Source organism: Lissotriton helveticus, chromosome 10 (assembly GCF_964261635.1).
Source record: "Lissotriton helveticus chromosome 10, aLisHel1.1, whole genome shotgun sequence".
In the NCBI taxonomy this organism is placed as follows: Eukaryota; Metazoa; Chordata; class Amphibia; order Caudata; family Salamandridae; genus Lissotriton; species Lissotriton helveticus.
Window position 1 is genome coordinate 747,642,981 of NC_136071.1, and position 15,716 is coordinate 747,658,696.

General features: G+C 45.5%; 1 protein-coding gene across 3 annotated transcripts in view; it reads left to right on the forward strand.

The window, feature by feature from the left end:
* The window catches only part of PFKP (phosphofructokinase, platelet), a 383,854-nt gene that overhangs the window by 158,091 nt on the left and 210,047 nt on the right, over positions 1–15,716 (forward strand). For all 3 annotated transcript variants that reach the window (XM_078663306.1, XM_078663305.1, XM_078663307.1), the window contains exon 9: positions 7,461–7,553. In XM_078663306.1, the coding sequence (XP_078519432.1) occupies positions 7,461–7,553 (93 nt within the window). The remainder of the gene's footprint in view (positions 1–7,460; positions 7,554–15,716) is intronic.

A 15,716-nucleotide genomic window follows, 5' to 3' on the forward strand; every position in this document is an offset into this window, starting at 1 on the left:
TCCTGCTTCCGCCTACACCCTGGCGACAGTGCCATTAGTGAACTCACAGGCAGGACAGCTATCATGCGAACTTTTGTGTTGCCCAGATTCTTATAGAACAACATTATAGTCTATTAAATCAAACACAATAGGGTTTGTACAGCTGGTGTTCTGTACTGTATTTGAAGTTGCCTAAAACGACACAATTTGGTTAAGCGGGCAGCTGTGATTAATCCGTAATATGTGGTTTCACAAAATAGGCACTAAACGGATATCTATTTATCTCTCATTTTTACCTAAATGTTAATGCTTTGTTTTTACCTCTTTGTGCAAGAGAGTAGTGCAACAAAGTAGGAGAAGCCACATGAAAGCGTTATTTTTTCTAAGATCCAACGGGACCTTGAGCTGAGCAAGAGCCAGGATTCAGGCTCAAGACTGGCTTGAGTTTTCAGGTCCCCTACCTCTAAATATACTTAATGTCTCCTGTCATGCATCCTCAGCTCTTAATATCTTACCCAAGCATCAAATAAAAAATGCCAATCCTCCTCAATCAATCAATCATAGCATTTATATAGCGCACTACTCACCCGGAGGGTCTCAAGGCGCTAGGGGAGGGGGGTCCGCTACTGCTCGAACAGCCAGGTCTTGAGTTGCTTCCTGAAGGTGAGGTGGTCCTGGGTCAGGCGGAGGTGGGTCGGGAGGGAGTTCCAAGTCTTGGCGGCGAGGTAGGAGAAGTACCGTCCCCCTGTGGTGGTTCTTCGGATGCGGGGGACGGTGGCGAGGGCGTGGCCGGTCGAGCGAAGCTGGCGTTTGGGAGCGTAGAAGTTGAGGCGGCTGTTGAGGTATCCTGGGCCTTGGTTGTGTAGGGCTTTGTGTGCGTGGGTGAGGAGACGGAAGGTGATTCTCTTGTTGACCGGGAGCCAGTGCAGGTCTCTCAGGTGTCCGGAGATGTGGCTGTGACGGGGGATGTCCAGGATGAGTCGTGCTGAGGCGTTCTGGATCCGCTGGAGTCTCTTCTGGAGGTTGGCAGTGGTTCCGGCGTAGAGGGAGTTGCCGTAGTCCAGACGGCTGGTGACGAGGGCCTGGGTGACCGTCTTCCTGGTCTCGGTGGGGATCCACCGGAAGATCTTACGTAGCATGCGCAGGATGTTGAAGCACGACGAGGAGACGGCGCTGACCTGTCTGGTCATGGTGAGGGAGGAGTCCAGGATGAAGCCCAGGTTGCGTGCGTGGTGTGTTGGTTTGGGTGCGTTGCCCAGGGCAGGGGGCCACCAGGAGTCGTCCCAGGCGGAAGGTGAAGATCCCAGGATGAGGACTTCCGTCTTGTCCGAGTTCAGTTTCAGGCGGCTGTTCTTCATCCATTCGGCTACCTCTTTCATCCCTTCGTGGAGGTTGGCTCTGGCGGTGGCGGGGTCGTTGGTGAGGGAGAGGATCAGGTGGGTGTCGTCGGCGTAGGAGATGATGTTGAGGTTGTGCTGGCGTGCGATGTCTGCGAGGGGGCTCATGTAGACGTTGAAGAGGGTTGGACTGAGCGAGGAGCCTTGAGGAACGCCGCAGATGACTTCGGTGGCTTCTGATCTGAACGGGGGGAGGCGGACTCTCTGTGTCCTTCCGGCGAGGAAGGAGATGATCCACTCCAGTGCCTTCTCCTGGATTCCGACGTTGCTGAGGCGCTGCACTAGTGTACGGTGGCAGACAGTGTCGAAGGCCGCGGAGAGGTCTAGGAGGATGAGGGCTGCTGTTTCTCCGTTGTCAAGCAGGGCTCGGATGTCATCGGTGGCTGCGATCAGGGCGGTCTCGGTGCTGTGGTTGGCCCGAAAGCCAGACTGCGAGAGGTCGAGGGATCCGTTCGTCTCGAGGAAGGCGGCCAGCTGCTTGTTGACGGTCTTCTCGATGACTTTTGCGGGGAACGGGAGCAGTGAGATGGGGCGGTAGTTCTTGAGGTCGGTGGGGTCGGCTGATGGCTTCTTTAGTAGAGCGCTGAGTTCGGCGTGCTTCCAGCTCTCCGGGAAGGTGGCGGTGTTGAGGGAGGTGTTGATGATGTCCCGCAGGTGGGGTGCGATGACAGCGTCGGCCTTGTTGAAGACGTGGTGAGGGCAGGGGTCGGTCGGAGATCCGGAGTGGATGGAGTTCATCGTGCAGACGGTGTCTTCGGTGCTGATCGGGGTCCAGGCACGGAGGGTGGTGGTGGGGGGTGGTGGTTCGGTCGTGGCGTGCGTCGGTTGCGTGCTGAAGCTGTTGTGTATGTCCGCGATCTTGTTGTGGAAGTAGGAGGCGAGGGAGTTGCAGAGGTCTTGTGACGGGGTGATGTCGTTGTTTTCGGCGTTGGGGTTGGAGAGCTCATTAATGATGTTGAAGAGTTCCTTGCTGTTGTGTGCGTTGTTGTCCAGTCGTTCCTTGAATGCAGTTTTCTTGGTGGCGTGGATCAGTTGATGGTGTTTTCGGGTGGCGAGCTTGAGGGCAGTCATGTTGTCCGGTGTTGGGTCTTTGCGCCAGGCTCTCTCGAGGGCTCGGCGGTTCTTCTTGGAGCTCTTGAGTTCGTCGGTGAACCATGGGGCCTTCTTGCTGCCGGGTCTGCTAGGCGGGGTCCTCAGAGGGGCGAGGTCGTCTGCGCAGTCGCTGATCCACTTCGTGAGGTTGGTGGCCACTTGGTTGGGGTTCGCTGTGCTGGTGGGTGGGTTCTTGCTCAGGGAGGTCGCGAGCTGGTCGGCTGTGATCTTGTTACAGCTTCTGCGTGCAACCTGTTGCTGGTGGTGGTGGATCATGGTCCTTTTGAAGCTGAAGCTGTAATGTCTCCCTGCACCCGTTAGACCAATGCAAAAAAAAATGATACTGACACCTGTCATTATTCTGCATACACTCTCGTCTTTCCCCACTTCCCTTCTACCCTATCTCTCCCTCCCTCCCCTTCTCTCCCTACCTATTTCTCTTTCTCCCTCGCGTATACTTGCACACGTGCATTCAGTCCTTGAATATTGTCCTTGGTAATCATGTGACCTTTCCCAGTGCAATTGGGAGGCATAACACATGAGTAGCCTTCCTGTCACTGGCTGTCTCCTTTGCCTCCATTAACGTTGGATGAGCTAACATGTAGATGTTTGACCTTTGCCGGTCTGATTCACTCACTGTGTTTTGCATCACTTCAATTTGTAGTACAATGTTAGTTCATTATACATAAAAACTGAATAACAGATGGTCTATCAAGGGCATGTGTGGTTCTGTCTGAAATCTATAGAATTTACTATTTTAATTGTGCATGCCTAATGTACAAGCAAAAGCCTTTCCCCCTCCTGGACTTCATATTTCCCATCAGCAACTATTCAAAGCCATAAATGAAATTTGCAATTTTGGAGGGATTTTCAATCCAGTGAATGTTGCCATCCTTCTACCTAGAGATCGATCTGATATATTAATGTTAGCATCTTTGAAGCCAATAAACATCGAAGAGGTTATTGTACCCTAAGTAAAACTGCCCTGGGAAAGGCCCCAGGTCCAGATGGAGCTCCAGTTGGCACCACTAAATATAGTATACCATTATTATTTGATGAGTCAGGCGAAGTGCTTTAAAATTAATCAGTTTTAACACTGACCCAGTGCAGGCTTGCCAGGTCTGCGGTTGTGAATTTTAAACATTATATGGGCAGCAGCGTTCTGAGTAACCTGGACTCTTTTCATGACCCACTTAGGACTCCCCAGGTGCAGGAAGTTCCCTTAATCATGTCGTGACATGACTAAGCCTTGCACCACTCCACTACGCTAGGGTTCAGGTAGCCATCTCAACAGCTTTCTTAAAGTCCTTAGCATACGAAAACATGTTGCGGCAAATATTTTTGCTTGTTTTGCCATAGAAAGCTTATTGTCAAGGCAGAAGCCAAAATAATTGACCTCCAGTTTAGGGGTGGCTTGACTGCCCAGAGAGCCAGGCAATTCAACTCCATCCACTTGGCGGGGTTGTTTCCCATAACCATCTCCTCCGTTTTCTCCCCATTTAATTTCAAACAGCTTGCCGCCATCCAGTCTACAACCTGTTTGAGGCAGTTGTTAAGATGGATGGACGTCCTATCAGTTTGATGGGAGAGGGAGATGATAATATGTTTGTCATCTGCATAGGAGGTTGAGGAGAAACCATGAGCCTGTCCCTGAGGGACCCCACATTTTAAGAGTGAGTTTCTAATAGTGCGACTTCCCAACATGGAAAGTTCTGTTTTGGAGGAAGGAGGTAAAGCATTTTAGGGCTGTTCCGGCTATGCATACTTCTTCCAGCCTTTTGACTAGCACTGGGTGGGAGACAGTGTCAAAGGTCGTGTTAAGATCAAACCGGATCAGGGCAATGGACCCACCCTGATTCAGGATGGCCTTAAGCTCCTCAGTAGTGAAAGCAGGGCAGTTTCAGTGCTGCTACCTGGTCTAAAATCAGTCTGAGAGGGATGTAATATGTCATTTGTCTCCAGGTGTAAGAATAGATTCTTAATGACAAACTATTCTAGAATTTTACTGAAAGGACGGGGATCGGATGATAGTTTTCACATTTTAGGGGATCGACCAGGAGCGGTCCGTGCAGGTAAACGCGGGGGGGCTGGGTTGGGGGGAGATTTGACAGACGACCAAAAGGTAAAATTAAATAAATACTTAATTTTCCCTCGTCGTCGTCTGTTAAAATACCCCCCCACCCAGCCCCTCCGCCTCACCGGTCTTACCTGCGTGGGCCGTGCTGGGATCAGCTGATGGCTTTATTACTGCAGCTTAATGGCGTTCTTACCTGCGTGGGCCGTGCTGGGATCAGCTGATGGCTTTATTACTGCAGCTTAATGGCGTTTTTCCATGGGACCCTTCCTGAGTTGAGTGAGCAATTAAACATGTCTGTCAGCATGGTGGTCACTACTTTTCCCACCTTGTAGCATTATGGTCGGGTGGGGCAGGTTCCTGAGGATAGCCCTATTTGAGAGATTTAAGAATCTCCTCTGTCTCTTCCTGCGTAATTTCTGGAAATGTGCTTAATTTTTTGTGATGGTTTGGGGGGACTTAAGGCCTTCTTTATACCCCTCAAAGTGTGAGTAGGATGTTGTTGACCTTCTCCAAAAAGAAGTTGGCAAGCATGTTACACCGTGACTCTGATAGAGGGGGCCAGATTTGCCATATGCGGGTTTTATCAGGCTGCTCACCAGGCTGAATCAATTTTTGGAGGAATTGCTGCATTGTTAATCTTGGAAGCAAAGTATTTGACTTTAGCCTCCCTGATGGCATAATGGTGTTTTTATACTGCCTTCTAATAGTTCTCCTTGCCATTTATATCGTAGCTTTGTCTACAAGTCATTTCTAGTTTTTGTAAAAAAAATTTAAAGTTCTGAAAGTTCAGGTGAGAACCAGGGTGCCCTCCCTTGTTTTAGGGTGCCAGATTGATTAGGGCATTCTGCATCCAAGCCTCAAAGCTGCTGTATCTGCTGGCAATATCTCCAACTATTTCAGGGGTGGAGTTGGTGAGCATGTTCTCCCGTGCACCTATGTCTATCGTAGAACAGTTCTGTCTGAGTCTGGACTGGGGAGGTGCAGTGGCTTTGATACTTGTATTAGACAATTTGGAAGGGTATTAGTTTATGGTCTGACCATAGGATTTCACCTGGGTCACATTTGGTTAGTTCAGGTATGTTAGAGAATATTGGGTCTAGTAGATAACCTTTCTTATGGGGGCTTTGACCCTTTGTACTAATTGGACCACTGACAGGTCCATTATAAAAGTTTTGGATACTTAACAGTTAAAGTTTTCCTGATGGAGATTTAAATCACCTAGCACTGTGAAATTAACAGTCAATAGACTGTGTTCAGCCACAATGTCTCTATGAACTGGGTGGGAGAGCCAGGAGGACTTTGTTATATTAATAGACCAGATATTGTGAAGGTTAAGGATAGTTCCAGTGCAAACAATACACACTCCCACTATTCCCCCTCCCATTTTACTTCCTTCCCGGTCCTGTCTTGTGATTGCAGAGCCCTAGGGCAGGGTCATTGCAAAGTCAGGCAATTTTCAAGTAGAATTCTCAATAGCAAGCAACTCGTTTATCAACAATGCATACTTACAATTGCATGCATTAGATCAGAAATAATCAACTGCAATTATTTGAATCAAATGACTCAAACGAAAATCATAAAAGTTACTTTGAACCGTTATTTGATGTGAATGTTGTGGACATTTAAAATGTGTGGACTTGTATTGTAGTCTCATACTTTTATTAATACGATCACTCTTAACAGGATGAACCCCTTAACTGTTTGTCATTTATTCTGTCAATATACTTTAAGTGTTGTTTATAGATTTTTATGTGCAGAAAACCACTCATCTGGGGCACATTTTCATATTAATTTTCCATGTAAGAGTCCTCACACTTGAAATGGCTTCTTTGCCTGTATGCATTGCTGTCATTTCTGATTCATTTAAATATTATTCAAGTTTCTGTTGCCTTTTTGGGCAATAATTAGAAGAGCACAAGAACACCAATGAAATTCACTCCTCCTCCTCCTCATCCCACTGTTTTGGTAATAATCAAGGCCGAGATTTACTCAAACATCACAAAAGTGACACAAAGCCAGTGCACATTTTTGTGGTGGGATTTACATTCCAACTCAAAGCTATGATTTGCTTGGCAAAGTTGCCTTATACAACACTATTCAGCACTATTGTGTAAATTTTAATGTATTAATATTTGTAAACGAAACATTTACACCCCATTGAGACAGGCAGAGATGAGCACATTTTAAAACTTTCCACATTTTTGCAACTTTGCATATGTGCTCTATTGTACAGCACACATGCAGAGAGGAAAAAGTATTAAAGCATCATTTTTGTACTTGAAGGCTGCACTTCCAGTACAGAATCAATGCTTGACAGAACGCACACACACTTGCACTATAGGCAGCCTAATGTGCACCAGCATAGGAAGAGAAGAAAAGAGCACCATATCTGCTCTGTTGTCTCGCTTTCAAGCAATGCATAGCAGGAACTTTGGTTGCTGCATTGTGTTCGGCGAAAAGTTAGTAAGTCGGCCCGTATATGTTTAGTTGGTCCCATCAAAATAAATCAATTTATCAGCCAACTTAGTTCAAAACACATTCAATAATGAAAACAGTATCTCAATTAGATTTTGGGCCTTATTTAGATCTTAGGGAGGGAAATACTTCATAACAAAAGTGATGGAGATCCCGTTCGCCATATTGCGATCCTAGTGTAGCCAATGGAGATCGCAATAGGCCGACCAGATATCCGTCACACTCGTGACGGAGTATTCCATCCACTGAGTTCTAAATAAGGTCCTTTGTTTTGCATGTGTTGACAAGAAACTGGATCAAAGTCGGTCTTTTGCTAGATGTAGATATTGATAAGCTTTCATTATAGAGTTCCGGTTTGTGAACCTTGATGTTGTGTTAATGCTGTACAATTTTTGAAAAATTGTGAGCCTGTTCCTCATTCTCTTTTATCTCTTCTCCAGCTTGTTGTTCAGCGCCTGGGATTTGACACACGGGTGACCATTTTGGGACATGTTCAAAGAGGTGGAACTCCATCTGCGTTTGATAGAATTTTGGTAAGCAGATCTGTGAGAAATAAACATTCCTATTTCATTTGTCATACAATAACCAATTAACAGACCCTTTTTGGGAGACGTTTAAACATGTCACCTAGAGGCATATCAGCAAGAACCTTGTTAAAATTATCGCTGTTTTAGCGACAGGAAACTGCCGCTAAAACGGCGATAATGGGCTTGCTGATATGCGTTATAGAATTCAATGGAAGCCCAGGTTAGATGTCCTGCACATCTAACCTGGTCTTCTATTGGAATTCTATAACGCATATTAGCAAGCCCATTATCGCCGTTTTAGCAGCAGTTTCCTGCCACTAAAATGGCGATAATTTTTGTGAGGTTTTTGCTAATATGCCTCTAAGTCCTTTGTACTTTTGAAAACTCTAGATTCGTTCATAAATACATTGCCTAGCAAGCTTTAGTGTGCTCTATTGCACTTACATTGCTCGAGTCAGAAAGTAACTGCATATATGAAGAGGACACATAACAGGTAAAATTGGCTGAGTACTTTGTGTCACTAGAACTCCAAGATGGCAAGTAGGACTAAATTACACATTACCTATTATGCGTTTTTTATATGGCATTTTTTATTTGGGGTATATGTCTTGAAAAATGAGGCCTGTCAATAAGTCAGAAACTCGACTATATAGTTTATTTGTCTGTTCTAAATAGAAGAGAACAATAATTAAGTAACTAATAATGTAGACTTTTAGAAGAAAAGCACCCTTTGCAATGTTAAAAACATATTCTGTTTGTCTATGGAAGCTAGTCTCTTCACACTACTGCTAACAATGAGCGCTGACTGATAGAGTCATAAAGTTTTGGTTTTGTTTACGTTACAAGAATAGAAAGGACTCTGGTCAGCCCTATTGGAATTATGTGCATCTGTAGCTGGCATTTATCACATCACTATGAATTTACTGAGGCTCTTGACATTTAATTTGCTGCATCATTTTCAGATTTTCTCAAAAATGTTTGCAGCTCATTTGAATCAAAATTATACTGTAAGAAAATGTGCTGCATATTGCATCATATTCATCTTTTCATACTTTAAAACAGCCTACCATATAAATTGGGACTCCATTGTTGCTAGTGACCCTGTTTTGCAAAGTCATCATTTTCCCTGGCCACCCCCATTTTTTGCTGAGTGGTACCGGTGGTAACTGACTCTGACTGTCCCTGAGCTCTGCCAACCAGACCCAGTACCAGTGCTATGGTGAAAACACATTAAAAACACACATACATTAAGATAAACTATATATTAGGGTACACCTATAACTGGCATGACCTACCCTATACGTCCCTAGTACATAATAGGGCAGTGGGATTAAAACTACCTTTAAATCCCTAGTATATAATAGGGCAAAGCAGTTTAGAGGCCTGCAGTCCTTTTTGCACTTGCATGTGGGCACTGTTGAGAGCCTGAGGTCATCTTAAAAGCAACCCTGTGTTGCAGCATTGCCTTTAAATGTAAATTGTGCCCGAACTCAACTTTGGTGGTGGGGCCCTTAAAATGTAATTAACTACACTATCTTGGCATATTAGGTACCCCTAGGGTCTCTCTTAGGTGTCCCAAGGATGGGAGGTATGTACTTATAAGGAGGGCCCTTAGAAAAGAGGTTTTACATGCCCTAGGGATATAGAAATTGCACATTTCACTTCTCCCACTGTAGTAAAGTGCTTCCCAAAATCGACTTGTGTGCTAGGAGCACTGTGGAGTGAGGATCTACACTATTGTTACATATTCAGGACCCCTAAAGCCTCCCATTGGTGTCCCATGGGGGGGGGGGGCAAAAAGGTATAAGCAGGGTCCTTATGAAAGTTGTTTTATAGACTCTGCTGTTGGAGAAATTGTACATTTAATTTTCCCCATTGTAGATCCCCAGTCACTTTGGTTAACATGGCAATAGTTTATTAATGAACAACTGTCACTAGGAATTGATGAAAATATCATTCAAAGACTTAGGCGAAGGGTATTGATGAATCCAAAAGTATGCTATGCCCAGAACGGGGGCAGGTCCTTTTCTTTCGTGGGACCTTCTCCATGGAATAAACTCCCTAAGAAATTAAGACGCAACGCATCCACTTCCTGTTCCGGAAGAAGCAGAAAACCTGACTTTTCTTGAATGACTGATCTGGTTCTCTCTGATCTCTCTGCTCCTTGGTCAGAGTTAAGAGATTAGCAAGGCTGCTTTGATGAAGTGATAAGTGGCTCACCAAGAGAGAGGCTATCTCTTAGAAAGAGCTCTGCTACACAGGAATGCCAGAGCTGGGGGATGGGTCGTAAACCATGGAGCTTCAAAGGGGAATAGGACAGGCTGGGAACGCCTGGGCCATCTATGCACCAGCTCCCCTGACCCAGCCAGATGGCAGGCTTACGGCATGAATATGTATATGGTAGGGGGAGGAGAGGTATGTAAATGAGCCATACTGGAGATTGGTTTAACTAGTTTTTGTTCCTCTGCTGCAAGTTCAGCCATACTGAATTTTAGAAGAATAGTCTTTCTGGGAGATGATTATGCCACACTTTGGAGGAAGGGGTCATGCTCTGGGGTGTTGCCCTGCACCTCATTGGACAGGAGTGCTCTCCTGCTTGACCCTAGAGAACACTGAATAAATAAGTGAGAGGTGCAGAGTATTTTTCAGATCTGCTGCTTGAATCTCAGAGAAGGAGAAGGCTTTCCAAGCCGGAAACTTGATTTGCACCATCAGACCTCGGATTCTGACTGACCTGCTGCATTATCAAGAGCGGACTACCTGCAAGCTATAGGTTAACAGAGCTCACCCGGACCATCATCACCAAGAATCCCCAGCCAGGATTGCATCCAATGTATTTATAAGGATTTTTACAAAGTGGATTGCGGGAACTGAAGTCCCAAACTTTCAAGGATCCTCGTGGAGATTTCAGACCCTTGGATTGTGTTTTGGACACTTTGGAACCCCCAGAAGAACTCCAGGAAGAAGTTCCAGAAGATTGGACCAACTTTGGAAAAAAGCTCCAGAGTGGGACCGACTCAACCATGAGAACCAAGCTGGCCCTGTGGTTGGTCCCTCTGAAACGTTACAGAGGCCCGACTTCCAGAGTTTGACTGGGAGCTCCCTGGAAAGCAGGCCGGTGAACCCTCACCGAGCCCGGACTGGTGAAGAGCATCAAGGGACCCCAGCAGAAAAAGCTCGAGAAAAGTCTCTAAGTCTGAAGGTAAAATCTCAACCAAGGCCTACTGCAGTGGGTATCCGAGCAGGGCAGGGCTCTATCGCAGACGGCCGGAAACTTTGACTTTGTCCCGGTCAAGTGGGACCAGATTTCCCAATGTGGCGCTTTAGGTTTCTAAGTGCTATATAGTGCAAACTCTTTAGAAATTCATATCTCCAATTCCCTACATTGGATTTTTGGTGTTTTAGTTTCATCTTATAGATAAACATATTTCCTTTTTTTATAAATTGGTGTTGGATTTTTAAGTGTGTTGTGTCCTAATTATTTACTGAAATTTGTGTTTTTCAATGGTTTACCTACCTGTCTCCTAAGTTAGGCCCGCCTGCTCGCAGCCAACCTACCAAGGGTTGAGCATGGGAATAATTTATTGAGACCTATAATAAGCCCTAGACTGTGTTATTGACTTTATTGTCAGTGGGAGATGCATATTTACCACTACTAATAACCCGCATTCCAACACCCTGCCAATTGTAAAACTCTGCAGAGTAATTTCGCCTTTGTTATTATAGTCACGAATCCCATATTTTACATGGTTTCATGAAATATTTCCCATATTTCATGGGTTCTCATGAATTATGTTTTTTATGTATCTGCATTTTATACAACAACTGTATACAAACATATTATATGATGCGAATACATAATGAGTATTAGAAATTTGGTCTCAAGTTGGCAGAGGTATGCATCCTGTCCAAGTAGGGACCACAATCCTAGTCAGGATGACCAAAACGACAAAAAGTCAATAAGTAGATCTTGAGATATGAATGTTTAAAGGATAAACTGCAAGATAGTGCTTAAAAGAAAATAGTGCTTACTTGAGGTCCGGGTTAAACCCAAAGTTCAGGATGACCTTGATGGAGGGCAGACTGGCTACAGGACCCGCCCAGGTCCTGCTGAAAAAGTACTTTGGATGGAGCAAACTTCGACATCGAAGACTCAATGCGTCGGTTCCAATCCACACAGTCAGGTAGACACGTCATCGTCAAGTCTCGCAGTTGGCTCCTTCATCAAACCAAACCCCTTACAATGCATGCGCTGCATCATTGTCAAGCCTTGCAGTCTGGTCCTGCGTTGTTGTCGAGCCATGCAGGGATGTCATTGAAGCGGCACTGCGTTAAAGGGTACTGCATAGGTCCTGATCAGTGCAAAGTCGCCACCGCGCCGATGTTTGTGGAAAAACAGTGACAGAACCCACTTTCAAGCTCCAGGATTGTATTGCCACCTCTTGGCAGGACTCACCGTTAGCAAAACGCCTGTTCTTGAGACATTTTTGTACTATTGTTGCAAGATAAATGACAGATTTCAGTAAGAGGTTAACAAACTTTATGCTACATTCAGGTTATATAGAAATATTTCCAATAAAGTCCTGTCTATCAGCAACTGCATCCACCAGCTGTTTCTGGCTCAGCCCAACAATTACACCAACTAGAATCCACTAATTTACTGCCAAGGCTAGACTACGGTAGCTTCACTCTCTGTGGTCTTCCCAAAAATAACTTGGCCCCACTAAGGGATTCTATTAATGCTGCAGCCAGATTGATTACAGGTACACAAAGATATGATCACATATCCCCAGCCCTAAAATACCTAAACTGGCTGCCATACAAAATAAGAATACAGCTAAAGATAGCCTGCATGACTCACAAAGCCCTTAATTTCAAGACCCCCATTTCTCTGGGTCAAAAACTAGAATTATATGGGGGTTGCAGACTATCGTGAAGTGCAAGTTCATTGCTCCTGAAACCACTGATTTTCCACAAAAAGAAAATGATTCACAGAGCTTTCTCAGGCATTGCCCCGAAGATTTGGAACTCTCTTCCACCGGAAGTCCGTCGAATCTCATCAACCGCTTCTTTTAAAAAGGAAGTGAAAATAATCCTAATGAACAAGCTTCTGCCTTAAATGGCCTTGGCTCCACTGCTTACTTACTGCCCCCTGATTGACTACTAGATTGTTGTACACCTGTGAATCCCATCGTTAGCATGCTATGTAACAAATGTTCTTCTCCCATTACTGTATCCGTCCTACCCTAAATGTGAAGCACTCCGATACCCGCTTGGATCATGTTCGCCCTATGCATATATATTTGATGTTTGTCCTTTTACCACTATTATATCCTACCTACCCTAATTGTGAAGTGCTCTGACACCCGCCTGGGTCATGTTCTCGCTATAAAAAACGTTATAAATAAAATTACTAAAAGTGCATACAGAGACCGCTAAGACATATATCACTGACGTGCTCATGCAACCGAGACAGATACCACAGAGAGCTATAGAGGAAAAATTAAAGCACCGCTATACTTGCCACAACCTTCCCAAAAACAAAAAAAAATCATACAGATCCGAGATCTACCATAGGAAGATCAATCTAAATAACAATATATCATCAATCAATATTCTCTGTTTCAAAAGCATACCAAAGAAAAACACTTATCTGTTTTAGTTGTAAGTTGTAGATTCCCCCAAGAAGGTATTTCCCAGAGCTAAAATCAATTAATCCTTTTTTTTTAATCTTTTGAGGGGGTTGTGTTCCCCCCACTTGTGCCTCCACGGCTGCCACAAGACTTACCGTCGACGAAGAGGGAAACAAATAATGGTATTTGGAAAACAGAATGCGTTTTAAAAGACAATAATTCCGTTCTTAGTGCGTCGACTGATCTCTTGGATATTACCTGCTAGAATTAAATTTAGACTACAGTATGTTGCTTGAAAAAGTTTGCTTTTCTTTGTAGTGTCGACAATCAATACAAACACTGCACTCTTCCATATGGAGTAAATAACATGGGCAGGACCGTGACCCGCACAATCTCAGATCAGCTTCAGAAACATTAAGCCTGTGTTGACTACACTCCATAGGTGTTGTTTGGTTGTTGACAGCTGCTCTGTGTGTGTTTAGACTAGACACACATTTCAGTTTGCTTCCAAACATGAGCCTGCCCGGCAAGGTTATTCCAGTGCCTTGTGGAACACAGGCTACCATGGGTCTAACAAAATACCCACTTACTGGCCAAGCTTCTCTCTCTTAGTGAGTTTACCGAGCGGTTCGTCCATTGGGGGCGTTGGGGCGTTGCCCCACTATCCATGGACGACCGTCACTGCTATCACAACATTTGTCTGACACATTTAAAAAAGTAAAATTTTCTGCGGCAAGCAGCAGTTGAGGCCGGACCGGAGTCACAAATCGTGACGTCATCCAGTGCGATAGCGGAAGGTGTGGGGGGCGGGCCTGCAGCACTGAGTGGCATGTGGCAGGCTGGCAGCATCGTGGCAGGCAGCAGTCATTGTGTGCGCATTTAGGACAAGTCGTTTTTATGACTTGCCCACGCATGCGCACACACACAATAGCCCCTTCCCTCCTCCCCCCCCTAGCCGTGACACAGGCAGAGACCCGGGGGAGCCGGGTCTCATCAAGGGCAGTATTAGCCCTGCTCGTTAGCCAATCCTGGCGCAGTGGCAATGTTATGCCTGCGCCAAGATTGGCTGAGTTTACGTGTACGAGGATGGTGGTGCTGCCGCGCACGGTGGGTGGCTGACTGGCTGTGCTCAGGGCTGTATGCCCAATCACATGTGCCCATTTGGATCCATGTACTTGTAATTGGCGCCGCTGTGGGGACGTCACTGCGCCCTGGCGAGGACTGCACAACAACACCTCCAGTGGTGGTGGTGTCACCAGAGTCACGGGGAGAGTGACTCGTGCCTGTGTGTGCAGTGCAACAGTTGTCTTGTCTTCGACTGACGAGTGACGACGTGAGACTGAGAGTCAGTCTGTGACTGTCTGAAACCGGTATGTTAAGTTTTTTTTCTAATGGCTGGCCTGTCCGACTTACGAATCGATGGAGGGTACGTCGGTTCACAGTCAGACACTCACTGTCTCACTTAGAAATAAAATGGATACTGACACACACATTCACTCAGTCTCCATTCGCGGACGGACCGGTGTGACTGCGTGTTGTGGGTGGTGGGCCTGGTGGCATCATACCGTGCCCGGCGTGCCTGATTTGAGCAATGCAGGAGTGGCTATATTTATCAGGCCTGAGTCAACAAAACATCAACGAAATACTCAAAGTCTGCATTTGTAATCTGTTGTTCACGTTATGTTCTCCTCATATCAGTTCTGTTCCTATTGTGAAGCGCTCTGACGCCTTCGGGTAAAGTCTGCGCTATATAAAAATGCATAAATAAAATTAAATAATAAATAAAATAAATTCTCGGACGGACCGGTGTGACTGCGTGTTGTGTGGGTGGTGGCTGGGCCTGGTGGCATCATACTGGGGTGCCGTGCCTGATTTGACCAATGCAGTAAGTAAGTGGCTATATTTAGCAGGCCTGAGGCTGACTCATTAACATCAACGACATAATGAGTGGGTTTATTGAAATGAGGGCTATAATAAATAACACTGAACAGGTTTGAAATCTGTGCAAATAAGGTTACCATACCGAGGCGTGCCTATGCAGTCTGCAATTCGGAAGTGCTTAATTTGCTAATTATCGGAGATGAGCAGGGACGCCTGCTGGGGCTAGCGGATGTTTGGATAGCGGCCGACTTCTCATAGTAGCGCTATGATAGCGCTACTATGAGAAGTCGAGTATGAATAACAAATGTCATGAGTACGGTGGGAGGACAGCAGCAGGGTGGAGTATGTACTGAATAGATATATAAACCCCTGTTTTAAGAATGGTTTATAATGCATTCGAATGTTCAGTGGTGCTCGGCAAGTGTGAAGGTGAGTGGAAAGGGCCCAGAATGCAGTGGTGGCTGCCGGTGGGCTTTGAAAGTGGTGAAGCGCCAGGCGGCCTACTGGCTCAAATTCCAGCAGAGCCCGATTTCTGTTCTGGGGCGAGGGTAAAGTTTCCCCATCTAGGACATTTTTAATAAACATGGGGCAAATAGTACGTTTTAAATCACAATTTCCACATAAATGTGCTCAAGTCAATGGCTCTGGAAGAGCA